We start from the raw sequence: 25,449 nt of genomic DNA, 5'->3' as shown, positions 1-25,449 counted from the left end.
CACCACCTGTATCACCTTGACCCCTGGGCCATCAACCGTCACCATGGCTTCTACCACCGCTATCAACGACTGGGAGACGTACCTCAAGGGGCTGACGCCATGTCGGTTCCCGCGATTTGGTCGCGTCTCCGACGACATGCCAGCTCCATCCCGACGGACCTCATCGGTCCGGGTGGATGTTGAGCAGGCAGAAAAGTTGCGGGAGCTGTCCACCACGGACCCCGACGAGTTGGCTGCTGTTATCCAGACAGCATGGGCGTTGTTGTTGCGGTGCTACACCGGCCAAGACGACGTCAACTTCGAATTCCAACTCGGCGGCGGAGGCAGTACCCGGGAACCCACCGTCGTCCGCTTTCTTCTGGACGACAGCGAGGCCGTTCTCCGGACGGTGGAACACGCCAAGGCGGAGAACTTCGGCGATCTTCACCGGGTTCCACCCCGGCTCCTCCGAACCGGAAGCTCGGATCTGTCAATTTTTGACACGTCTGTGGTGTTGTGGAGCTTCACAGCCGGATCGACACCATGCCCTGTTTTGACGCCGGTACGTAACCGTCCCGCACGAATCCCCACATTATCATCCTGGCAGCGTTGTATCCCGACTTTGACCCCGGGAGACCGGAGCATTTACCCCATGAGCCCTAACCCTTAGAGATTCATGACGGTGACTTTGTTGATGCTCGTGGCTAACATGAATGCAAGGAACATCACAAGATCCGGCTGTTAGCAAAGCGCGGCGAGTCCAACTTGAGCTTGTTTCTTGAATGGAGCAGCAGCCATCTCGGCATGTCTACTGCACAGGGTGCACTGGTGGCTAGCACGCTGGACAGAATCCTGTCCGGCATTGTCACAAGTTCCCCTGAAACGCCCGTGAGCTCCTTGGACTGCATGAGCCAAAACAACTTAGACCGTGTTCGCGAGTGGAATAACAGCTACTCGATCCAGCCGGTAGAGCGCTGTGTCCATGATGTGATTGCGGACAGAGTACTGGAGCAACCTGATGCTGAAGCTGTTTGTGCCTGGGACGGCTCACTCAGCTATCGCGAGTTGGATGCTGTGACAAGTACTCTGGCCTCCTGGCTGCGGATGCTGGGAGTTGGGCCCGAGGTCCTCGTGCCACTTTGTTTTGAAAAATCGGTTCGTATCAATAGCCTCGCCTTTAGTGTTCGATCGACGGTGGCTGACTCGACTTCAGAAATGGACGGTGGTAGCAATGCTCGCGGTGTTGAAGGCGGGCGGAGCTTTTGTTCCTCTAGACCCATCACACCCATTCGATAGACTCCGGGGTCTCTGCGACTCGGTTGGGGCCAAACTCGTGCTGTGTTCCAACCACCTCGTCCAGGGGCTTACCGGAGTAGCCGATAAAGTGTTGCCCTTAGATGACAGCACCATCACGGAGGCGACCACGGCCAAATCCGCAGATGCTATTGCGAGCACACTGCGGGTTAGCAGCGCCAATGCGGCATATGTTATCTTTACATCCGGTTCCACTGGCAAACCCAAGGCAGGTCCATCTAATGGGATAACATGAGAACCGTGAACATGCTAACCTCCTCGAACAGGGTACCGTGATTGAACACCAAGCCTTCTGCTCTAGCGCCAAGGCGCATGGCCCAGCCCTTCGCATCGATGGCACTTGTCGGGTATTGCAGTTTGCAGCCCACACCTTCGACGCCAGCCTGGTTGAAATCCTGACGCCGCTGATGGTGGGAGCCACTGTCTGCATCCCCGACGAGCATGAGCGACTCAACGACCTTGCTGGTGCCATGAACCGCATGCGCGTTGATCATGCCGTGCTTACTCCCTCCTTCATCAACTTTCTCACCCCAGCCACAGTGCCCAGGTTGCGCAGGCTTGTCCTGGCTGGCGAGGCCATGTCACACTCTCACGTCGCCACATGGTCGCACATTGAGCTCGTCAACGGCTACGGGCCGGCCGAGAGCTCTGTCGCAGCAGTGGTTAACCCCAGTGTTGGACCCCAAACCGAGGCCACCGACATCGGCTTACCCTGTGGTGTGCGAGTGTGGCTGGTCGATCCCAGCGACCATCATCGCCTGGTCCCCGTTGGCTGCGTGGGCGAGATGCTCCTCGAGGGCCCAAGCCTGGCAAGGGGTTACTTGAATGACGCCGCTAAAACGGAGGAGAGCTTCATCTTCAACCCGGCATGGGCTCAGGATGCGGACAATGTCCCTCGTCGCTTCTACAAAACCGGAGACTTGGCCCGCTACAACTCGGCCTCTGGCTCTTTCAACTACATTGGGAGAAAGGACACTCAGATCAAGCTTCACGGCCAGCGTATTGAGCTCGGCGAAATCGAGCACCACCTTGCTGTCGATGAGGACGTACAACACGCCATGGTCGTTCTTCCCAAGAAGGGGGCATTGGAAAAGCGCCTGATTACCATCCTCTCACTTTCGGGCCTCACGGTTGCTTCTGCCGACAACCAAAAGCCGGGAGCTACTGGCTTGAGCCTGACTGGAAACCCATCGTTGACCGAGCCCATTCTGGAACGTATCCGCACACGCCTCAGCGCGCGACTTCCTGCATACATGGTCCCGTCTACTTGGCTATGCGTCGATGCCATTCCCATGCTGGCTTCTCGCAAGATGGACCGCAAAACCGTTGCCACCTGGATCGAAACCACGCTTACTGCCGAGCAATGTCAGGAGGTGATCAGGGAGCAGCATGCCGCCAAGACCAAGACCACGTCTGGCGGTGCCAAAGTCAACAGCACCCCCCTGACCGAGGTTGAGGTTAAGCTCCGTGACATCTGGAGCCTCGTCCTCAACTTCCCGGGCGACGACATCGACCCTGATGACCGCAGCTTCCTCAGCTTGGGCGGCGATTCTATTTCGGCTATGGCCTGCGCGAGCCACGCCAAGAAGGCACGGCTCCGCGTATCGGTGCAAGATGTTCTCAAGGCCAAATCCTTGAGGCAGCTAGCTGCCGTAGCCAAAATGTTGAGCCAACCAAACGAGAGCCAAGTTGATGGGGAGGATGAAATCGAAAAGGGGGTGCTCAAAGTGCCCTTCGATCTCACGCCGATCCAGCAGCTGCATTTCGAAGTTCGGGGCGGGGCTCACGGTGATGGGCACTTCAACCAGAGCTTCTGTCTGCGTCTTGCCCGCCGTGTGGGAGTGACTGCTGTCCAACATGCAATCCAGTCTGTGGTCAAGCGCCACGCCATGCTCCGGGCTCGCTTCGAACGGGGCGAAGACGGAGAGTGGAAGCAGTTCATTACGCCCGATGTGGATGGGTCGTATCGCCTCCGGACTCATACGATTGCTACCCGCGTTGAAGCCGACGCTGACATCGCGAGCGCGCAGGGCTGCCTTGATGCACGTTCTGGTCCCTTGTTTGCCGCAGAGCTATTTGACTTGCAAGACAAAGGCGACCAGATGCTCTTCATGACGGCGCACCACCTTGTCATTGACCTAGTTTCGTGGCGCGTGGTTATGGAAGAGATTGAGGAGCTCCTGGAGAACCCGTCGGCGGCGGGTGTTTACGGATCACTACCGTTCCGACAGTGGGCAGCACTGCAGATCGACGATTGCACAGGGAGAACTCTTAAGCAGGTCCTCCCGTCTGCCGACCAAGTCCCAGATCCCCAGTTTGCCTATTGGGGAATGGGAAACCGGGACAACCTGTACGGTGATGTGGCATGCCAGGGATTTGACCTAGACGTCGCCACTACCGAAATTCTCGTCAACGACTGCAATTCTCCTTTCCGCACCGAGACCGTTGACTTACTCCTGGCGTCGCTCATTTGGTCATTCCAAGCCACATTTTCCGACCGCGCACCACCAGCCATCTTCAATGAGGGCCATGGTCGCGAACCCCCTAACGAAGAAATCGACATTGCTCGCACCGTTGGCTGGTTCACGACACTGTTCCCAGTCGCACTCGCGTTACCCGCCACCTTCACCGACGCCCTCATCCAAACCAAGGACCTCCGCCGGCGTGTCCCAGGCAACGGACGACAGTACTTCGCCGCCAGATTCCACACTCCCGAAGGCCGCGAACAATGGGCCCGCCGGCACAGGGACATGGAAGTGTCCTTCAACTTCCTCGGCCGCTACCAGCAGCTGGAGCGCAAGGGTGCTCTGTTCCAATCTGCCGAGGGCGCTCTCATGGCTGGCGAAGCACACCCCGGCAGCCCAACGGCCGACTTTGGAAGCAAGGCACCGCGGTTTTCTCTGTTTGAGATTTCTGCTGTCATTATCCAAGGTGCGCTGCGGTTTGGGTTTGCCTGGAATGGCGGTATGCAGCACCAGGACCGGATTCGCGAGTGGGTTGCGAACTGCCGAGGGGTGTTGGCGAATGCTGCTGCAACGCTGCCATCTCTGGGGAGCACGATCACGGCCAGTGACCTCACGTTGCTTCCTGACCTCACGCCCACAGATCTGAAAGCGTTCGAGGACACCACGCTGCCGGCTCTTGCCAAGGAACGGGGTTGGGATGCAATCGAGGAGGTTTATCCCGCCTCGCCCATCCAGCAGGGGCTGTTGCTGAGCCGGACCAAAGACGGGAATTTCTATGCCGTGCGTAGAACCTTCCAAGTCAAGCTTAACGGTGAAGGCAACAAGACTGTGGATGCCCAGCGTGTGGTGCAAGCTTGGAAGGACGTTGCCCGTCACCATGCGCTCCTCCGCACCATCTTCGTCGACGCCATCAGCCAAACTCGGGCCGGCAGCTACGACCAGGTGGTTCTGAAAGACGTTGAGCCCCCAATGGTCATACGTGAATGTCCGGATGGTACCGACTTGCCCAGCCTCGTCGACAGCCTAGAGGTGGTGGACTACCGAAACGACGCACCGCAGCACCGATTCTCCGTCTTCCACAACCGTGAGAGCGTCGTTTGCACCCTGGAAATGAGCCACGCCATTATGGACGGTGCTTCCATGGATATCCTCCTGCGCGACCTCGGCCGTGCTTACCAAGGGGGCCTCCAACACTTCGAAAAGCCGCGGTTCAGCCCCTTCCTCGCCAGCCTGCAACATCGCAACCTCGAAGCAGATGTGGCATTCTGGAAAAACCATCTTTCTGGTCTGGAGGCATGCCACTTCCCCACCCTCAATGACGGCATCAACATTCCCGAGACTGAGAGAAAAATGTGTACTCTACGTGTCGATGTCCCTGGCTTGGCTGCGCTGCAAGAGTTCTGTAGCGGGGCGGGGTTCACCCTGCCTAACGCCTTTCACGCTGCTTGGGCTTTGACGCTGGCGTGCTACACTGGCACCGATGACGTGTGCTTCGGCTATCTTGTCTCAGGGCGCGATGCCGCGCTTGAGGGTTCGGAGGATGCTGTCGGTCCTTTCATTAACATGGCCACCCAACGCATCAAGTTCGCTGGCGAAGGAGATGACCAGTTCTGTCTTCTTCGCCTGCTTGAGGCGGTGCAGAAGGACCAGCTTGATAGTATGCCGTATGCCCAAACTTCGCTAGCCGAGGTGCAGCATGCTCTCAACGTGCCTGGTGGGATGGCTCTGTTCAACACATGTATCTCGTACCGTCGCCGCCAACCGAAGACGGATACCGCAGAGAGTTCGCTCGTTTGTGAAGACCTGGGGGCTCTCCACGACCCGACAGAGTACCCCATTTCTCTAAATGTTGAGATCGACGACGAAGGAGGCGCCGCCATTGACCTCGACTACTGGACGGATGAGGTGGCCCCCGCCCAAGCCCAGCATGTTGCCGCGGCCTTTTTGCAAGCCTTGCGCAACATTGCCGAGCACCCCGAAACGCCCCTCTCGCAGTTAGATAACGTCCACAGTACCAGCAAGGAGCACGTCTGGGCCTGGAACGCCAAGATGCCGCCCACCACCGCCGACTGCGTCCACCGTATGGTGGAGAAGCAGGTGGCTCTCCGTCCGCAGTCCCAAGCCATCCGTGGCTGGGACGGCGACTTCACGTACGAGGAGATGAATAACTTGGCCAATCGCCTGGCACTCCACCTTGTCGACTTCGGTGTCGGCCCCGAGACGTTGGTGCCCGTGTGCTTCGACAAGTCTACCTGGACTACAATCTCCATGCTCGCCGTCATGAAGGCGGGTGGTGGAGTGGTACCTCTTGATGCCACCCACCCTACCTCAGCATTAGAAGGCAAGGTGGTTGATGCCGGCGCCCAGGTCGTGGTTGCATCCGAGGCTAGGGCCGTGATGTTCGAGGCTATGGTTCCATACGTGGTAGCCGTGGGTCCCACCTTGTTGTCTCAACTCCCTGCTTCAGCCGACAACGAGGATGTCCAGTCGGGAGTGAGACCCGAAAACCCCGCCTTCATTATGTTCACCTCCGGCAGCACCGGCAAGCCCAAGGGCGTTGTTCTTTGCCACGACGCCCTCGTCTCGAGTTGTCTGGCCCACGGTTCCGCTCTTGGTCTCGGTCCCCATACCCGCTTCCTCCAGTTCGCCGCACACACCTTCGACAACAGCATCGAGGAGATGTTCACGAATCTTATCCACGGTGGCTGCGTGTGTGTGCCCTCGGACGCGGACCGTCTTGGTGACCTGCCAGGAGCTATTGACAGACTCGACGCCAACTTCATGGACCTCACCCCGACAGTAGCGGCAATGCTGCGGCCTGAGCAGGTGCCCAAGATCAAGGGCATGGCTGTTGGAGGCGAGGCCTTGACCCGGGAGGTGTTGGATATCTGGGGTGGCGTCATTCCCGTGCACAACCAATACGGACCGAGCGAGTGTTCCATCAATTCGGCGCACAAGCTCCATCTCGACAAGAACGGCGATGTTGGCAGCATTGGAACCAACGTTGGTAGCGTCTCCTGGGTGGTTGATCCCAAGAATCACGATCGCCTCGTACCTGTTGGGTGCGTGGGCGAGCTCCTGATCGAGGGCCCCATTCTTGGCCGAGGCTACCTCAACAAGCCCGTCGAGACAGCCAAAGCCTTCATCGAGATGCCGAAGTGGGCGCCCGAAGACCCTCACCACAAAGAGCGGGGCAAACGGAGGATGTACAAGACAGGCGATCTCGTGCGGTACAACTCTGACGGCGCGCTCATCTATCTCGGGCGCAAGGACACCCAGGTCAAGCTCCACGGTCAGCGCATCGAGCTGGGTGAGATCGAGCATCACGTCAAGAGCAACCTGCCGTCTACTGCACAGTCTTCGGTTGAGCTCGTAGTCCCTGCGCAGTCCAAGAAGGCGTTGGCTGTCTTCGTCTGTGTCTCGTCTTCTCAGACGGATGAGGAGGTCCGAATCCTCCCCATGGACACAGCGTTCCAGTCCATAGCCCAGGGCATCGTGGGGGCTATGAGCGCTCAGGTCGCTTCTTACATGGTGCCCCGATTGTTCTTCCCCGTCTCCCGGATGCCACTCACCTCGTCGGGCAAACTTGATCGGCGGTCGTTGCGGACCATGGCACAGGCGTTGCCCAATACTGTCGACTATCGCCTGGGAACCGAGACCTCCGGTGGACGTGCGCCGGAGACGCCAATCGAGAAAGACCTCCAGGAACTGTGGGCAGCGGTGCTCAATGTGGCAGCCAGCTCCATCACGGCGGACGACAGCTTCTTTACCCACGGCGGCGACTCGGTGGGTGCTATGCGCCTCGCCGCCGCGGCTCGCCAAAAGAATATTGTCCTCACCGTGGCCAATATTTTCAACGCGCCCAAGCTCGCTGATATGGCGAAGACTGCGACAGGAAGTGGCGTCGATGCCGGTACTAACGCAGGAGTTAACCCTAACAGCACTACGCCCAAGGATGAACCTCTCCCTGGCCCGGTGGAACAATACTCGTTACTCAAGGACAACGGCTCCATGACCGCGCAGGAGTTGCGGGGCCATGTGGCCTCCATTTGCCGCATTGATGTTGAGTCTGTTGAGGACATCTACCCTTGCACACCCCTGCAAGCAGGCCTGGTTGCTGCATCCCAAAGGCAGCCCAGCGCGTATGTGGCTGTCAACTTCTACGAGCTGCCTTCCGGGGTGGACATCACGCGGTTCAAGCAGGCGTGGCAAGAGGTTGTCAACTCGGAGGCCATCTTGCGAACGCGGGTCGTGTTTGTTGAAAACATCGGCTTCTTGCAAGTTGTTGTCCGGGGTGAAATCAACTGGGCCTCGGTATCAAGCCTCAGGGACATCCCGGAGACTCATCGTCATTTGCCGCCTCACGATGGCGGTATCCTCTCTCGATACACCATCATCAACGAGGACAGCCTCCGCCCAACGTTTGGTTGGACTGCGCACCACGCGGTCTACGACGGCTGGAGCTTGCCAGTGCTCCTGAGCCGAGTCGAGGAGCGGTACCAGCATTCAGAGGCGGCTTTGATCCCAACACCACACTATTCTCGCTTTGTGGAGCACCTGTCCGCCATCGATGCTTCCGTTTCAGACGCCTTCTGGACTGAGAAGCTCTCCGCCCCCAGCACCACCCACTTCCCGCAGCTCCCTCACCCCGCCTACCGCGTCCAAGCCACCAGCCAAGTCACCCGGCCAGTGCGTTTCACCAAACCCAAGGGGGTCAACCTAACGATGTCATCCTTCCTCCGCACGGCATGGTCTCTCGTCGTATCCATCTACGCTTCCTCCTCCGACATCGTCTTCGGCGAGATCCTCAACGGCCGCGACGTCCCCGTCGCCGGGATCGAGGACCTTGTCGGACCCACCCTGGCCTCCGTCCCCCGACGCGTCCGCATCGACCAGGACCTGACCATCCAGCAACTCCTCATCGACGTGCAAAACCAGCTCAACGACACCACCCCGCACCAGTTCGCCGGCCTGCAGCGCATCAAGAGCCTCAGCGCGGCCACCTCGGCCGCGTGCGACTTTAAGAACCTGCTGGCCATCGACATGGCCGACGAGGTCGTGGAGACCAGCAGCCTGTGGGGCAACCTGACGGGCGGCGGCACGGCGCAGGGGGCGGATTTCTTCAGTCTGCCGCTGAATGTGACGTGCACGCTGGGCCGCGGCGGCAGCGGCGGGGTCGAGGAGATTGAGATGCGCGCCATCTTTGATGCCGACGTCGTTCCGAGGTGGCAGGTCATCCGGATGCTGGGGCAGTTTGAAGCGGTGTTGGAGAGGTTGTCCGCCCCCGAGAGGCAGGGGGTGAAGGTTGGGGATGTGGATTTGCTCAGCCTGGAGGATAAGGCTGTCATCCAGGAGTGGAATAAGACGCCCGGTCCGCTGGTTGAGCGGCGGGTTCATGATATGATCTCGGAGGAGATGGTTCGTCGGGGTGGTTCCGAGACGGCGGTTGTTGGCTGGGACGCGACCCTGACGAACGGCGAGCTGGATGTGCTGTCGACGGCGCTGGCAGGTGAGCTTTTGGTGAGGGGTGTTGGTGCTAACGGGAGCAGGTTCGTGCCGTTTTGCTTTGAGAAGTCGACATTCGCCATCGTGGCAATGCTCGCTGTGCTCAAGGCCGGCGCTGCGTTTGTTCCTCTCGACCCGGCACACCCAGTCGGCCGGCTCAGGGAGATCGTTGGCGACTGCGGGGCCGACGTGGTCCTGTGCTCGCCAAAATATGAGAGCCTGTGTGCCGATGTCGTTCCGACGGCCATTTCCATCGATATGGAGATGCTGAAGAAACTCGAGAAAAAGTCGACGTCGGGTGTGGCCATGGAAGGTGAGTCCATTTTTGGTTGTTTACTTTGCCCCTGTAACCCCGATTTTCTGCCCCCTGAAATGCCCCCTGAGATTAGGAAATCAACAAACAACAGAACGGATGCTAATGGAAAGCAGCCTGCCAACCGAGCGACGCGGCATATGTCATTTTTACCTCTGGGACGACAGGAAAGCCAAAAGGAACAATTGGTACGTGCTTATTTCCCCATGTCTCTTTTTTCCAGTAATGGCAGGGAGCTTGTTTGCTACCCCTGGTGTTTCGTTCGCCGAGCATTAACCCCACCCACAAACCCCACCATCTCATCTCCCACGCCCTCCCTCCCTCCCTTACACAGTACATCCATCATCACATCTATCATCACACTTTCGGGAGTATCCCTCGCTTCATCCGCCTGGATTTGGCTTAGTCCAACCCCAAATTGTTACTTGCCCTCTTACCTCTTTTTTACCTCTTTTTTTTTGGTTTGAGTCAGCGAGAGTTGCAAGATGGGCAAACCACCGCATCGTTGTTTGGCGCGTGTTCAACGCGTTTGCCTCACTGCCAGCACATGGAGTTGGCATCAGATCCAACAACTCGTCCATCATAATCCCTGTTCTGCCTTCTCCATGACACAGAAATCTTCTACTCTTTTAGAGCCCGATGTTGCATCGTGATAGTCACATAATCCCCGCTAACCAACATGTTCAGTCTCTCACACGGCCTTCTGCTCCGGTGCCGCCGCCCATGGCCCGGCGATGCTCATGGTACCCCCTTTCCGATTCCTGCAGTTCGCATCCTACACATTCGATGCCTCATTGGTTGAGATCCTCACAACACTCATTTTTGGCGGCACCGTGTGCGTTCCTAGGGAAGAGGACCGCACCAACGGCAATATCACTACCGTCATGGAGGAAATGGGCGTCACCATGACCCTACTTACGCCCTCGTTTGCCCGCGTCCTCGAGCCTTCAACCGTACCGCATCTCAAGACCCTGATCCTCGGAGGTGAGGCCATGGCCCAGAGTCACCTTGCCACTTGGGCCGACAAAGTGAGCTTGGTTAACGCCTATGGACCGAGCGAATGCGCTGTTGTTGCAACAGTCAACTCCCACATGCGTCCCTCGTCAAACCCGGCCAATCTAGGAAGAGGCCTTGGCCGCTGCTGGATCGTGGACCCCCAAAACCACAACCGACTCGCGCCTCTCGGCTCCATCGGTGAGCTACTTGTCGAGGGTCCCACCTTGTCAGCCGGCTATCTGAAGAACGAGTCGAAGACCCGAGAGGTCTTCATTGAAAATCCTCGCTGGGCCTCGGACACAACCTTGCGCTATCCGGACATGCTGTCAGCCACACCGCGTCGCATGTACAAGACTGGGGATCTCGTCCGTGTGTGTGACGATGCTTCAGGCGAGATGGTCTACATGGGTCGGAAAGATGGTTCGCAAGCCAAACTCAACGGCCAGCGCCTGGAACTCGATGAGATCGTTCACCACCTCGCTGCCGATGATGCCGTTCGTCACGCTGTTGTTGTACTCCCCAAGAGCGGGCCTTGCATCAAGCGTCTCGTGGCTGTCCTCTCTCTTCGGGCAATCACCACTGACGGTGTCGGCAAGTTTGAGTTGGTGACCTCGGGCGAGGCATCTTCCACTCTGGAGCAAGTCCAGGACCGCCTGAGGGAAAAGGTTCCCGCCTACATGGTTCCCTCCACTTGGATGGCCCTTCACAACATTCCCCTCCTGCCATCCGGGAAACTCGACCGCAACAGTGTAGCCCGCTTTGTTGAAGGCATTAGCGAAGAGACACTCGACAAGGTCAACGGCGCCCATCCCCCTACCCGGACACAAACAACCGGAAGCACCTCTCCACAACAGTCTCTCCCCATCGATGAGAGGCTGAAGTCTATCTGGAGCCAGGTCCTCAACATTTCCCCTGAAAGAATCGGCAGGAATGTCTCGTTCCTTCACCTCGGAGGCGACAGCATCACCGCCATGCAAGTCATGGCAAAATGTCGGGCGCAGGGTATCCGCATCGCCGTCGCGGATATCATCAGCAGCAAGTCCGTTCACGACCTTGCTCTCAAAGCCCGCGTCCCCAACGCCCAACAGCAAACCGCCGCCACCGCGATTGCCGGTGAGGATCAGCACGAGTTTGAGCCATCGCCCATCCAGCAGCTGTACTTCCAGCTCATGTACGTGAGCGACAACAAGGAATCATCTGTCAAATCCCACGCCCAGTTCAACCAAAGCGTGCTGCTGCGGCTGGCCAAGAACGCTAGCTCCGACCAGCTGGCACGCGGTATCCATGCCTTGGTTGAGACGCACTCGATGCTCCGGACACGCTTCCGCCGCGACGGCACCGGTAGCTGGCGCCAACGCATCACTTCGGACGTCAGTGGATCGTATCGTTTCAAAACGCATGTTATCGGAAACGCGAGCCGCATGGAGAAGCGCATCCAGAATTCTCAACAGGCACTCAACTTTCAGCAGGGCCCGCTCCTGGCAGCGGACTGGTTCAGCGTTGGAAAGACCAACAATGAGGTCTACGTCTTCGTCACCATCCATCACTTGGCCGTTGATGTTGTCTCCTGGGGCATCCTGCTCCAAGACTTGGAGGACTTCCTCGCCAATGGCAACATGAGGCCTCCGACATCCCTGTCCTTCCAGAGCTGGACTCGGAAACAATCTGAGAACGCCCAGACGGAGAAGAACGGGTCAGCTCTGCTCCCACACCAGGAGACCTCGGACGCGGCCCTAGAATACTGGGGAATGTCCGGGATGACGAATGTCCACGGCGACGCGGTTTACGCAAGTGGCATTGAACTCGACAATGAAACAACAGCCTTGCTTCTCGACCCCCAATCCCACGCCGCACTTCAAACCGAGTTGCTCGACATCCTCCTCGCTGCCCTACTACTGTCCTACCGCAATGCATCGGGAGGTCGTCGCGGAGTGCCCACTATCTACAACGAAGGGCATGGTCGTGAGGTCTGGGACGATGCCATGGACCTCTCGCGCACTGTGGGGTGGTTCACCACGCTGTATCCAGTTCATCTCCCGGATGAGTCGTCTTCTGGTAAGCCACTTTCCACGGACACACCAAACATTGTTTATTTCACTAACCAAAATCTGCTAGATGATGAAATCGTCAGCGCCATCCGATGGGTCAAGGATTACCGAAAGCGCCTGGCCGGAAAGGGCCGTCCCTACTTTGCCTACCGTCTTCTCACATCCGAAGGACGTGAGGAGTATGACGGTGGTTGGCCAGTCGAGGTTGCTTTCAACTACCTCGGTCAAATGCAACAACTCAGCCGGGCCGATACCTTCCTCCAATCCGTTGATAACGGCCAAGGTATCAACACATCATCCGACGTCGGCAAGGACGTGCCCCGCTTGGCGCTGATCGAAGTCTCGGCTGTCGTTATTGGCGGGAAGATGACACTGTCATTTGCCTACAACAAGCACATGAAGCACCAGGACTCGCTTGACAGATGGGTCAAGGAATGCCAGTCTCTTCTGCAAAACGTTCCCGGGAGGTTGGTGCAGCACACCCCTGAAAAAACTCTCAGCGCGTTCCCGCTACTGCCTCTTGCATATTACGGCCTGGAAAACCTCGATCAGAGACTCCAGGAAGTTGGCGTCAAGCTGCAAGATGTTGAGGATGTCTACCCCTGCTCTCCCATGCAGCGTGGCCTGCTCCTCAGCCAGATCAGAGACCCAGAAAAGTATGGTTACAAGGCCACCTTCCAGGTTGAGTCTTCCGAAGCAGGAAATGTCAACCTGGAGCGGTTGTGCAACGCATGGCAATCCGTGGTCCGTCGTCATGCGACCTTGAGAACTATCTTTGTCGATACCGTGGGTGGCGAAGGCCTGATGGACCAGGTGGTCCTCCGCGACGCCCCAGGTCGAGTCCAAATGCTCAAGTGTGAGACGGATGATGATGCCGTGCACACGCTGCAGACGATGAGATGCATTGACTACAACGAAAAGAAGCCAGCACACCGGCTCTCAATCTGTGAAGCCAACACCGGGCATGTATTTTGCCGTCTCGATATCAGCCACGCCATCTCGGACGGCTCTTCAATGCCCATCATCCTCGACGACTTGACCTCCGCCTATGGTCAGGGCATGAGCAGCAAACCCGTGCCGTTGTACCGCGACTACATTGCCTACACCCAATCGCAGCCCCGGAGCGAGAGCATTCGATACTGGAAAGAGTACTTGGGCGGTGCCGAGCCTTGTCTGTTCCCGGCGCTCTCCGATGGGGAGCCGGCAGCGGAGCCATCGCTTGGTGCGCATGCCATCACTCTCGAGGGTATTTCCGCGATCAACGACTACTGCATGAACTCTGGAATCACCCTGTCTACCCTACTCCAGTTCGTGTGGGCTCTAGTCGTCCGGTCGTACACGGGCTCAGACGAGGTTCTGTTCGGCTATCTCGCCTCAGGTCGGGATGTTCCCGTTGCCAACATCGAGCACGCCGTCGGCGCCTTCATCAACATGCTCGTCTGCCGGCTCCAAATCCCAGCCAACCTCGAGGTTAGCGAAGCACTGGACACGATGCAGACGGACCTTGCAGATGCCATGGCCCACCAAAGTTGCTCCCTAGCCGAGATGCAACATGAGATGAAGACCTCGGGCGCGATGCTGTTCAACACCGGTTTCACATACCAGAAACGCGCCGAAATTGACCGAGGCCAAGCACAACAATCATGGCCGTCCGCGTTGCGATATCGTGTCTTGGATGCCGAGGATCCGAGCGAGTACGCCGTCGCGGTCAACGTCGAAGCGACCAACAAGACTGTCGAAGTCCACTTCAGCTACTGGAAGAACATCGTTTCAGACGCACAAATCAAGAACGTTGCAGCCACCTTCGAGCAGGCCTTGAAGGACCTGATCACCGATGAAGCGGATGACCGCACCGTGGGAGAATTGGATCTCGTGGGCCACGCTGGGATTGAACAAATCATCTCCTGGAACGACTACGAACTTCCCCGCGTCGAGCAGTGCGTGCACGATGTCATTGAGCAGCACGCTCTGCTCCGTCCGGCCTCGACTCTTGCAGTGTGCGGTTGGGACGCGTCGTTTACCTACCGGGAACTAGACGAAGCGGCTACCATTCTGGCACGCCACTTGGTGGCCCAGGGTGGTGTTGGGCCCGAAGTATTCGTCCCGCTATGCTTCGAGAAGTCGGCCTGGACCATCGTCGCCCAGCTTGCTGTTCTGAAGGCCGGTGGTGCCTTTGTCAGCCTCGACCCCGGCCATCCCAGCAGCCGGCTTGAGGGCCTCATCCAAGATGTAGGCGCTAACATCGTGCTCTGTGCGCCGAAACACAAAACGAAGATGTATCAGATCGCAGCCAAGGTGTTTGTCGTCGACGCTGAATCCATTCGGACGCTCAGCGAAGCGGCGCCTTTAAACGCTACGCCCTTCGGCTCAACTGCAAAGCCATCCAACCCAGCCTACATCATCTTCACTTCCGGGACGACAGGCAAGCCCAAAGGCACCGTCATCGAACACGGCGCCTTTTGTACCGGGGCAACTGCACACGCCAAAGCCATGTTCATGCATTCCGATTCTCGCGTCTTGCAGTTCGCCTCATACACCTTTGACGCCAGCATCATGGAGACCCTCTCCTGCCTCTTAGTTGGTGGGTGCGTCTGTGTCCCTTCAGACGAGGACCGGACGAACGACGTTTCTGCCGTCATCCGCAATATGGGCGTCACCTGGACGCTGCTCACGCCCTCTGTGGCAAGCACTGTCAAGCCCGAAAGTGTCCAGTGCCTCAAGACCCTCGTCACGGGTGGAGAAGCCATGGCCGCTGGCCACATCGCTCGCTGGGGCACTCAGTGTGCACTCGTCAACGCTTACGGACCCACTGAGTGCTCGGTGGTAGCAACAACTAGCACCAAGGTTGATGAGTCGCACCGTGTTTGCAACGCTGACCGCTCCAACATCGGCACTGCCGTTGGAGGCCGCGTCTGGGTTGTCGACGCGCATAACCCCGATCAGCTCGTCCCAATTGGTGCTGTTGGTGAGTTGGTGGTCGAAGGCCGATTGGTAGCACGCGGCTATCTCAACAACAAGGAACAGACCGACAAAGTCTTTATCCGCTCACCGGAATGGACACAACATCCAAGCTTCCCCAAGTCCATGTGGTTCAACGAGGACAAGATGTACCGAACGGGTGATCTCGTGCGCTATAACTCCAACGGGTCCATCTCATACATCTCCCGCAAGGACACCCAGATCAAGCTAAATGGCAGACGCATCGAGCTGGGCGAGATCGAGTTCCACTGTCGAACCGGCCTCCCAGACGAGACACAGTCCGCCGTGGAGGTGGTGTTGCCGGCCACCAGCCGCGCCGCATCCAAAGCCCTCGCCGTCTTCTTCAGCCTTCCCAGCAACACGTCCTCCACACCGGCTTTCTCCCTCTTGCCCGTCAACGAATCCATCCGCAAACTCGCCGTGGCAATGGAAACTCACCTTTCTGGCAACCTCCCCTCTTACATGGTTCCCCAACTCTTCGTCCCCGTTTCCGCCATGCCCTGGACAAGCGCGGGCAAACTCGACCGCAGACAACTCCGCCAGGCCCTCGAGGCAGCTAGCCGTGAAGTGGTATCCGGGTACCGACTTTCCACTGCCGCCGCCGCCGCCGCCGCCAAGAACCGCGGCCCGGCCACCGCAACGGAGAAGAAGCTGCAGGGTCTGTGGGAGGCTGTCCTTGGCCTCCCCGCGGGCTCGGTCGGCCCTGGAGATAGCTTCTTCCGCCTTGGTGGTGACTCGCTCACGGCCATGCGTCTGGTTGGCGCAGCGCGCGCCCACAAGATCGTTCTGACTGTGTTGGACGTCTTTGAGAAGCCTGTCTTGGCGGATATGGCGCGCGCCTGTGGTGGCGCGGAGGTGGTGGTTACCCCCGTGCCGGAGCTCAAACCGTTTGACTTGGTGTCTCGCTCCCGATCCGCGCTCGATGCGCTTGTCGATGAGGTTGTTTCTCAGTGCAAGATCCCAGGCGACCAGATCAACGACATGTATCCCTGCAGCCCGCTCCAGGAGGGCCTTGTCACCCTCGCCAAAACACAAGCGGGTGCCTACGTCGCGGTGAACAGCTTGAGGCTTCCGAGCCATGTTGACTTGGACCAGTTCAAGGCGGCCTGGCAATCGGTTGTCGACGAGACTGATATTCTTCGCACACGAATTGTTCATACCGCAACGTCAGGCTTCCTTCAAGTCGTTGTGGCGCCGGAGCCGATCGAGTGGCACGATGAGGTCTCATTGAAGGAGGCGGTCCTCAAGGGACAAGCTCTCGGCTCGCAGACTGGGGGTGCACTCGCAAGATATGCCATCGTCGACGGTCCTGGAGGTCGTCTCTTCGTCTGGGGCATTCACCACGCTCTCTATGACGGGTGGAGCTTGCGCCTCCTTGCGAGACGAGTCCAGGACGTGCACAACAGCATGGTCTCTGTGCCCCAAAAGGCTATCGCAACTACTCGCGCGTCATACGCCAACTTCATCCGGTATCTCGCGGGCAGAGATATGGTCGCCTCCGAGACATTCTGGAAGGAGTCCCTGAACGGCGCCTCCGCCATCGCACACTTCCCGCAACTCCCGGCCACCACTGCGAATAACACTGAGACCCCGAGCTTCAGATCAGAGACCCGCCGGGTTGACATCCACCGCCGGGGTGCCCTGAGCGACATCACCGTCCCCACCCTGATCCGGGCAACATGGGCCATTCTCCAGGCAGCCTACACCGGAATGGATGATGTCGTCTTTGGAGAGACACTGGCCGGCCGCAACATCGACGTCCCCGGTGTTGTGGAAATGGCTGGACCGACCTTTACCACCGTTCCGACGAGAGTACGACTGGACCGTGACATGCGTCTGGCTGATTTCCTGCAGCGTCTGCACAACATGGCCAGCCAAGTCGTTCCTCACCAGCATCTTGGCCTTCAGCACATCAAGAGACTCAACTCGGATTGCTCAGGTGCCTGTGACTTCCAAAACCTACTCGTGATCCAGACCGCCTCGCCCACTTCGGGTCAAGAGGGATCCGAGGAGGCTGATTGGGACTTCCAAGGAGGTTCTTCGACTGACAGCTTCTTCACCCATCCGCTTGTGGTGGAATGCACCACAACTGAGACGACTATCGAGGCCACCTTCCACTACAACGAGAAAGTGCTCTCTTCATGGCAAACAAAGCGTCTTATATACCAATTTGACGCCGTCCTGAAGCGTCTGCTTGAGAAATCCGCAAACAAGCACGCCACTTTGGCCGAGATCCCCGCCATCAGCCCGGAAGACCAGTCCCTCATCGCAAGGTGGAACCGCTCTAATATGCAAGAGGCAATCGACTCGTGCATTCACCATCTTTTCCTGGCCCGGGCTGCTGAACAGCCCGACCGGGTCGGCATTAGCGCTTGGGATGCCGAGTTGACATACGGCGAGATCCGTGAATATGCATCTCGCCTTGCCCTCCACCTCAACCAGCATGGCGTTAAGCAGGAGACTCTGGTACCGGTTTGTCTTGAACGCTCGGCTTGGTCGGTCGTCATCTTGATGGGCATCTTCATGGCTGGTGCCGCATTCATCCCGCTCGATCCAGCTCACCCCGTCAGCCGACAAAAGGAGGTTTTGGAGACCATCGAACCTGCTCTGATGGTTTGCAGCCCCGAGTACGCCTCTCGATTTGTTGGCGTTATCAACACGCGCATCTCCGTTGATGGCACCATGCTCCGCAGCCTTCCTCCCTCTCACGGTCAGACGCCTGCTATTGTCACCAATCCCGGTAACACGGCCTATGTGCTCTTCACATCTGGCAGCACAGGCCGTCCCAAGGGCGTTGTGGTGGCCCATCGCGACTTCTGCAGCAGCTCGGCCGCCTACACTCGCGTGTGCAACATGAACGCATCCTCGCGCGTCTTCCACTTCGCCTCGCTCACATTCGATGCCGCACTCCTGGAAGTGGTCACACCGCTCACAATCGGTGCTTGCATCTGTGTCCCCACGGCACACGACCGTCTCCACGATCTGGGGGCGGCCATGGCCCGCCTGCGCGCCACATGGGCTTTCCTCACGCCATCCGTCGCCAACCTCCTCAACCCGGACCTCGTCTGCCCGACGTTCAAGACCCTGGTCTGCGGTGGCGAGGCCATGCTCGCCGAGACCATCCAACGCTGGGCAGACCGCGTCGAGCTCATGAACGGTTACGGGCCCACCGAGACCTGCGTCTTTGCCGTCATCAACCCGAATGTCTCCAAGGAGAAGGATCACACCACCATCGGCCGCGGCACTCCCGCCGCACGTCTGTGGATTGTCGACCCCAACGAGGGCTCCAACGACCGCCTCGCGCCCGTCGGCGCCATCGGTGAGTTGGCCATCAGCGGGCCTCTCATGTCCCGTGGCTACCTCGGCGACGCCGAAAAGACCGCCAAGGTCTTCGTCGACAACCCCGGCTGGGCCAAGAGAGAGCTCCTTGCCGGCGCCGCCCCGCCCACGCGCATCTACCGCACCGGTGATCTCGTGCGGTACCGTGCCGACGGCGCCATCGAATTCTTTGGCCGCAGGGATGGCCAGGTCAAGGTCAATGGCCAGCGCATCGAGCTCGGCGATATCGAGAGCCACTTATCAGCGGACCGCCATGTGCGTCTTGGCGCTGTGATCCAGCCGAAGAAGGGCCCGTGTAAGAAGCAGCTTGTTGGTGTAATTACTTTGGACAGTGTGCATCGTCCTACCGTGGCTTCTAATGGCTGCGCGCCGGTGAATGGTTCGAAGGAGGAGATGGCCCGAGCCCGCTCCGATATTGCTGATATCCGGGTTCGTCTGGCCGAGTTGCTCCCGCATTACATGGTTCCGGCCGCGTGGATCGTGCTCGAGGCCATGCCTGTTGTTGTCTCGGGCAAACTGGACCGGCGGAGAGTGGCCGGTTGGGTTGAGGGGCTCCAGGACGCCGAGTACGAGCGTATTGCCCAGAGCCTCGGCGTCAGTGGGGGGGATGGAGGTGAAGAAGAAGAGGTGGAGGTGACTGGACCTGTCAAGACACTGAGGGATATTTGGGCGAAGGAATTGAACATGCCTGTGGAACGTGTCAAACTCAATCAGCCTTTCCTTGGTCTCGGTAAGTTTCCCCCCGAGGTTATTGTTGTTTTCGAACTTACGAGCTAACTTGTGCACAGGCGGAGACAGTATCAGGGCCATGGGCGTCGTCTCGCGGGCTCGCAACGCAAAGATCAAGCTGTCCATCCAGGACGTGCTCCGGTGCAAGTCCATCGTCCACCTCACCCAGCTGGCTAAGAGCCTTCCGTCCTCGCCCGCAACGGTTCGCAAAGAGGAGGAAACCGAACAACCTTTCGCATTGTCCCCCGTTCAGACCATGTATCTGAAATCGGCCGTCAAGCATGCCGGCGACGCTCGCTTCAACCAAAGCTTTACGCTGGGTGTTCCCCGCCGGGTTGCGAACGACACGGTCGAGAAGGCTATCAATTCCATCGTCGAGCGGCACGCCATGCTTCGGGCACGCTTTTCCAAGACTCAAGATGGCAAATGGGAACAACGCATCTCAAAGGTGAACTTTCATCCCATTCCATTCTTTCTTACAGCGCGATGAACGAGTATTAACATCTGGTTAGATGGGTCCTACGACCTACGCCTGTCTTGAGCATCATCTGCCCTCTCGCGATGACATGACGCCCATTCTTGCGACAGCACAAGCCAGCCTGTCTGTCGAACACGGTCCTGTGTTCAGGGCCGACTTGTTTGACGTGGCTGATCAAGATGTCATCATCATCTCCATGGTTGCTCACCATCTCTGCGTCGATATGGTGTCCTGGCGCATCATCGTCCAGGACCTCGGCCAGATCTTGGAGACTGGCTCGCTTCCGGCTGAGATGCCTCTATCCTTCCGGTCCTGGTGCGCCCAACAGTCTGCGGACAACAAAACAGCCGATGTCAAGACTCTGCTCCCGTTCAAGGAGCTGTCGCCTGATCTGAGCTACTGGAACACCCAGGGGCCACTCACATATGGCAGGACGACCACCGATACATTCACGCTGGAAGCTGATACGACAAAGCTTGCCCTGGGAGAGTCCCACCAAGCCTTCCGGTCGGAGCCCGTCGACTTATTCCTGGCGGCCATTGCCCACTCCTTTGCGAGGACATTCCCGGACAGGGGCGTGCCGACACTGCACGTTGAGAGTCACGGCCGTGAAGCCCCTGAGGGTTCCAACCTTGACTTGTCACGAACAGTCGGTTGGTTCACCACAATCTGCCCTGTGGCTGTCCCTGACCACGGCCACCACCATAATGCCCTCGACACCCTAAGACGGATCAAGGATGTACGCCGCAGCATCCCAGGTCATGGCAGGCCGTACTTCGCTCACAAGTACCTCGGAGCGGCTGCTGATGACGCATGGTCTCCTATGGAGGTCCTATTCAACTACCTCGGCAGTGGGGTGGGCGCCCAGCAAACCGAGCACGATGATCCCCTCGTTCGCCAAGTCAACATCGAGGACACCGACCTAAGCACCGCAGATGTGGGATCCGAGACGAGGAGGCTGGCGCTCTTTGAGATCTCCGCCATGGTTGTCGACAACAAACTGCACTTCAGCTTCGTATACGATAGCAGCCTCGGCCGTGTGGGAGCCATCCGCAAATGGATCAGCGCTTTCCAACACACTCTCGAAGACATGGTCAGAACTCTCGCGCAACACGCTGCCGAGCCGACTCTGAGCGATTATCCGCTCCTGCCAATGACATACCACTCCCTCCGCACCCTTACCGAGGTCGCCATCCCTCGCGTCGGTATTGACCGCGCCTCCGCTTTCTCCCTGATCGAGGATATCTACCCCTGCACGCCCGTCCAAGAGGGTATGCTGATCAGCCAGCTGCGCAACCCGGAGGCCTACATCTTCCATGCTGTCTACAAACTGACGCACTCGAACCCCGGTCATCGCCTCGACGCCGGCAAGCTTGCATGGGCGTGGCAGAAGGTAGTGGACCGCCACGCCGCCCTCAGAACCGTTTTCATCGAGAGCGTTCGCCGCGGCGGCGTCTTTGACCAGGTCGTCTTGAAGAAGGTGGACAGTGCAGCTGTCATTCTCAACAGCACCGACCAAGACGCGATGAAGAAACTCAGCCAAGTCACCCTTGCCAAAGCCAAACGGCCACAGCTCGCCCATCGACTTGCCCTGTGCACGACTAGCAGTGGAAAGATCCTCATGAAGCTCGAGGTCAACCACGCCGCTATGGATGGCGGCTCCCTTGGCGTCATCCTCGAGGAACTGACATCGGGCTACATGGGCGGTCTCACCAGTGACCCCGGTCCTTTGTTCAGCGACTATGTCCAGTACATCTGTGACATGCCTGCCGGAGAGGACAGCGACTATTGGATGCGTTATCTGAAGGACCTCGAGCCATGCTACTTCCCGAACCTCAACAGCAGCACCATCACCCTCGTCTCCGAGAACAGGAAGTTGCGCTCCACAGCCCTCGATTTCAACCGCTACACCGAGCTCCGCCAGCTTTCCGAGCGGACGCACGTTACGCTCGCCAACATCATGCACGCAGCTTGGGCTTTTGTGCTGCGCAAATACACTGCGTCTGATGATGTCTGCTTCGGTTACCTCACCGCGGGCCGCGACGCACCGGTTGAGAATATCAGCCGCACGGTCGGTACACTCATCAATATGCTCTGCTGCCGGATTCAGATCTCCAAGTCAAAATCACTCGAAAATGTCTTCATGATGGCGCAGGAGGAACACCTCGAAAGCATCCAATTCCAGCATTGCTCCCTCGCCCGTGTGCAACACGAACTTGGCATGGCAGGGAAGCCCCTGTACAACACCTCGGTTTCGATCCAGAATCATGCTGAGGCTGAAGAGGGAGGGAACAAGGACACCATTCTGCTTGATATGGAAAAGGCTCATGATCCCAGCGAGGTAAGTTGACGCACCTCTACTTCACCAAGGGCTTGCTAACAATTTCACAGTACGCCATCACGGTTAACATCGAAACTTCGAAGAACAGCGAGGGTGTTGTATTCCGATACTGGTCTGACCATATCACCGATGAACAGGCCCAGGAAGTGGCTCGTTGCATGGCCCAAGTCCTGGATGCCTTCATTTCGCAACCGACGCAAGCCGTTAGGGACCTGGATGCGGCACTCAGCGGCAAAAAGAACACTATCCAGCCGACCGAGGACCTCGTGGTCGATCAGATGGAAGATTCGGGCATCATGACGCCGAGAAGCATAGTCTCCTCATCCTCCGGCCAGTTCCCCATGACGCCAAACAATGAGCTGGTTGACCAAGGTGCCTACGAAAAGACACTTCTCTCCTTGTGGGGCACTCTCCTCGACCTTCCCGAAGATACGATTGCTGGAAACGACAGCTTCTTCGACCTCGGAGGAGACAGCATCACAGCCATGAAGCTCGCTGGCGAGGCCAGGGATCATGGCCTGTCACTCACCGTTGCCGATGTCTTCCGAAACCCATGCTTCGACGGGATGGTCGCCCGGGTGCGCGCCACAACGGATCTACACGCCATTGGCAGCGACCTTGCTAAGATCAACAGTGGGACCATGACTCCCCAGTCCAGCAATGGCGATTCCTACGAACGGTTTTCGCTTTTGGCGGCGTCCAACGTCGACGCCTTCCTCCAAGCCAGCATCGTCCCTCAGGTCTGTGTTTTCAGGGGCGGGATTTCGGACGTCCTCCCCGCCACAGACTTTCAATCCCTGGCCGTCGCCGGGGCACTCCTCGAATCCAGGTGGATGCTGAACTACTTCTACCTTGACGGCAAGGGACCTCTGAACGTCGTCCACCTCAAGCGGGCTTGCTTCCGAGTAGTGCAGGCACTGGATATTCTGCGTACCGTCTTTGTACCTTCCGGCGGTCGCTTCCTGCAGGTCGTTCTGCGCACTCTTCGGCCCGCTTTCCACGTCGTCGAGACAGACGGATCGCTAGATGACTACCAAGTCGGCCAAGAAGGCGATGAACCGAAACTCGGCGAGCCGTTTGTCGAGTTCACGCTGGTCAAGCACACCTCCAGCAACCGGCACAGGTTGTACCTCCGCATTTCACACGCTCAGTACGACGGCGTGTGCTTCCCCAAGATTCTGGCCGCCCTTCAGGCCGCCTACAGGGGCGAGGCCGTTCCGCGCCCGCCTACATTCGCCAATTATCTCCGTGCTTCCGCCGGTGCCTTGACATCCGAACACTACCAGCACTGGAAGCAGCTCCTCGCTGGGTCTTCCATGACCGAGATCGTGCGCCGCGATGGGCCAAACTACAACAGAAACTCTGCAGGCACGACTACCACCTGCCTCAAGAACACAGTCCGCCTGCCACCCGTCGAGTCCGGCCATGTCACCACCGCCACTATCGTCAAGGCCGCATGGGCCTACGTCCTGGCGCAAGTCTCGGCCAGCTCTGACATCGTCTTCGGCCACACTATCAGCGGGCGCAACGCCGCGGTCGAGGGCGTCGGCAACATGGTCGGACCCTGTCTCAACCTCGTGCCGGTGCGCGTGCAGTTTGGCAGTGGGCCGGACTGGACAGCCCGCCAACTCCTCCGCCAGGTCCAGGACCAGCAGGTCGCCAACATGTCGCATGAGGTCCTGGGCTTCCGCGAGATCATCCGCCACTGCACCTCGTGGCCGCGCTGGACCTACTTCGCGTCGACGGTCCAACACCAAAACGTCGACCAGGGTGGCCAGCTGCAGCTGGGCGCCACCGACTATACAGTCGGATGCGCGTCGGTAGCACAAGAGGACTTCGGCGACCTTTCCGTCTTGTCCCAACCGCTCGCCGACAACGACACGTACGAAATCATGCTGAGCTTTGCCGAGGGCGGCGCCGTCCCGCGAGACTTCGCCGAGCGCATGCTGGACATGCTGTGCAGCACAGCGCAGCTCTTTGCCACCGACCCGGACCTTGCTCTGCCGTCCGCCGCCGACCTGTGTGGCAGACGCCAGCAGATACCATTTCACGACGTCCCGGCCTTTTCGGACACCGAAAACAACAACAACTTGAACAATACCAACCTGGGATCGGTAACTCCCGGTCTCAAACACCTCAGCGACGAGCAGCTCGCCGACCTCAACATGGCCGTCAGCTCCGCCTGGCGACAGGTCCTCAACCTAGAAGACCCAGACGAACAAGGCACAACCACAACCCCCGCGGAAACAGCGACCACTGTCACCCCCTTCGACAGAAATACATCCTTCTTCTCCCTCGGCGGCGACATCATCGGCCTCGCGCAACTCGCCTGGCTCTTCGGCCAACAACAGCCGGCATGGCGACCGAGCAACAACACTACCACCGCTGCTGCGCCGCGCCTCGAGGAGCTGGTTGACAACCCCACCGTCGGCGGGCATATGGCGCTGCTGGCGCGGGGGATGCCGCCTGCGGTAGTGTCGGTGCTGCCGTCTTCGCCGGTGGTGGGGGGGGATGAGATGCGGAAGGCGGCGACGTTCCCGATTGTGGGTGTGCGGAGGAGGGAGAGTGCGGGTGTTGGTGCTGGTGGGGGTGGGAAGGGGGAGGTGCAGTCCAAGTTGGCCAAGGCGTTGGGTGGGTTGGTGAAGAGGAGGTTTACGGGGGGTGGGAAGAAGAAGGGTGGTGCGGGGGAGGTGGTGGAGATTGTTGCTTAGGGGGCTTGTGATTACCTAGGGGGTGTGTGTGATGGTGTAAAATGTGGTGGAGGATATGGTGATGGTCTTCTTTTGTTAATTGGCTTGACGACTTCTTTTCTTTTATCGGTTGGTTTGATTCAGGAGTTGGCGGCGTTGTGGTTGAGGCGTTTTTGCATTCGGTTGCGCTGGCGTTTGGCTTGACTTCACTCATTGGCTACCTTACTTTCTCTGTTGTTTCTTTTGTTCGTAATCGTTCCTAGTCACAAGAAG

The 25,449-nt window shown here is 58.5% G+C and overlaps 1 protein-coding gene across 1 annotated transcript; it reads left to right on the top strand.

Annotated features, from left to right (window-relative positions):
- Positions 1-43: 43 nt before the first annotated feature.
- On the top strand, positions 44-25,197 carry F5144DRAFT_550132 (uncharacterized protein; the record flags this gene model as incomplete). Its single annotated transcript, XM_066787621.1, has 10 exons — positions 44-541; positions 700-1,134; positions 1,340-1,441; positions 1,560-9,576; positions 9,693-9,764; positions 10,264-12,627; positions 12,688-19,668; positions 19,727-20,115; positions 20,180-22,486; positions 22,537-25,197. The coding sequence occupies 10 exons, from the start codon at positions 44-46 to the stop codon at positions 25,195-25,197; spliced, it is 23,826 nt and encodes a 7,941-aa protein (XP_066642294.1).
- Between the last annotated feature and the right edge of the window lie 252 nt (positions 25,198-25,449).

The sequence above is a fragment of the Chaetomium tenue genome (genome assembly GCF_020726465.1).
Source record: "Chaetomium tenue strain MPI-SDFR-AT-0079 chromosome Unknown F5144scaffold_5, whole genome shotgun sequence".
Classification (NCBI taxonomy): domain Eukaryota; kingdom Fungi; phylum Ascomycota; class Sordariomycetes; order Sordariales; family Chaetomiaceae; genus Chaetomium; species Chaetomium tenue.
The sequence above is the reverse complement of the archived record's forward strand: the minus strand, read 5'-3'. Positions and strand labels throughout refer to the sequence as shown.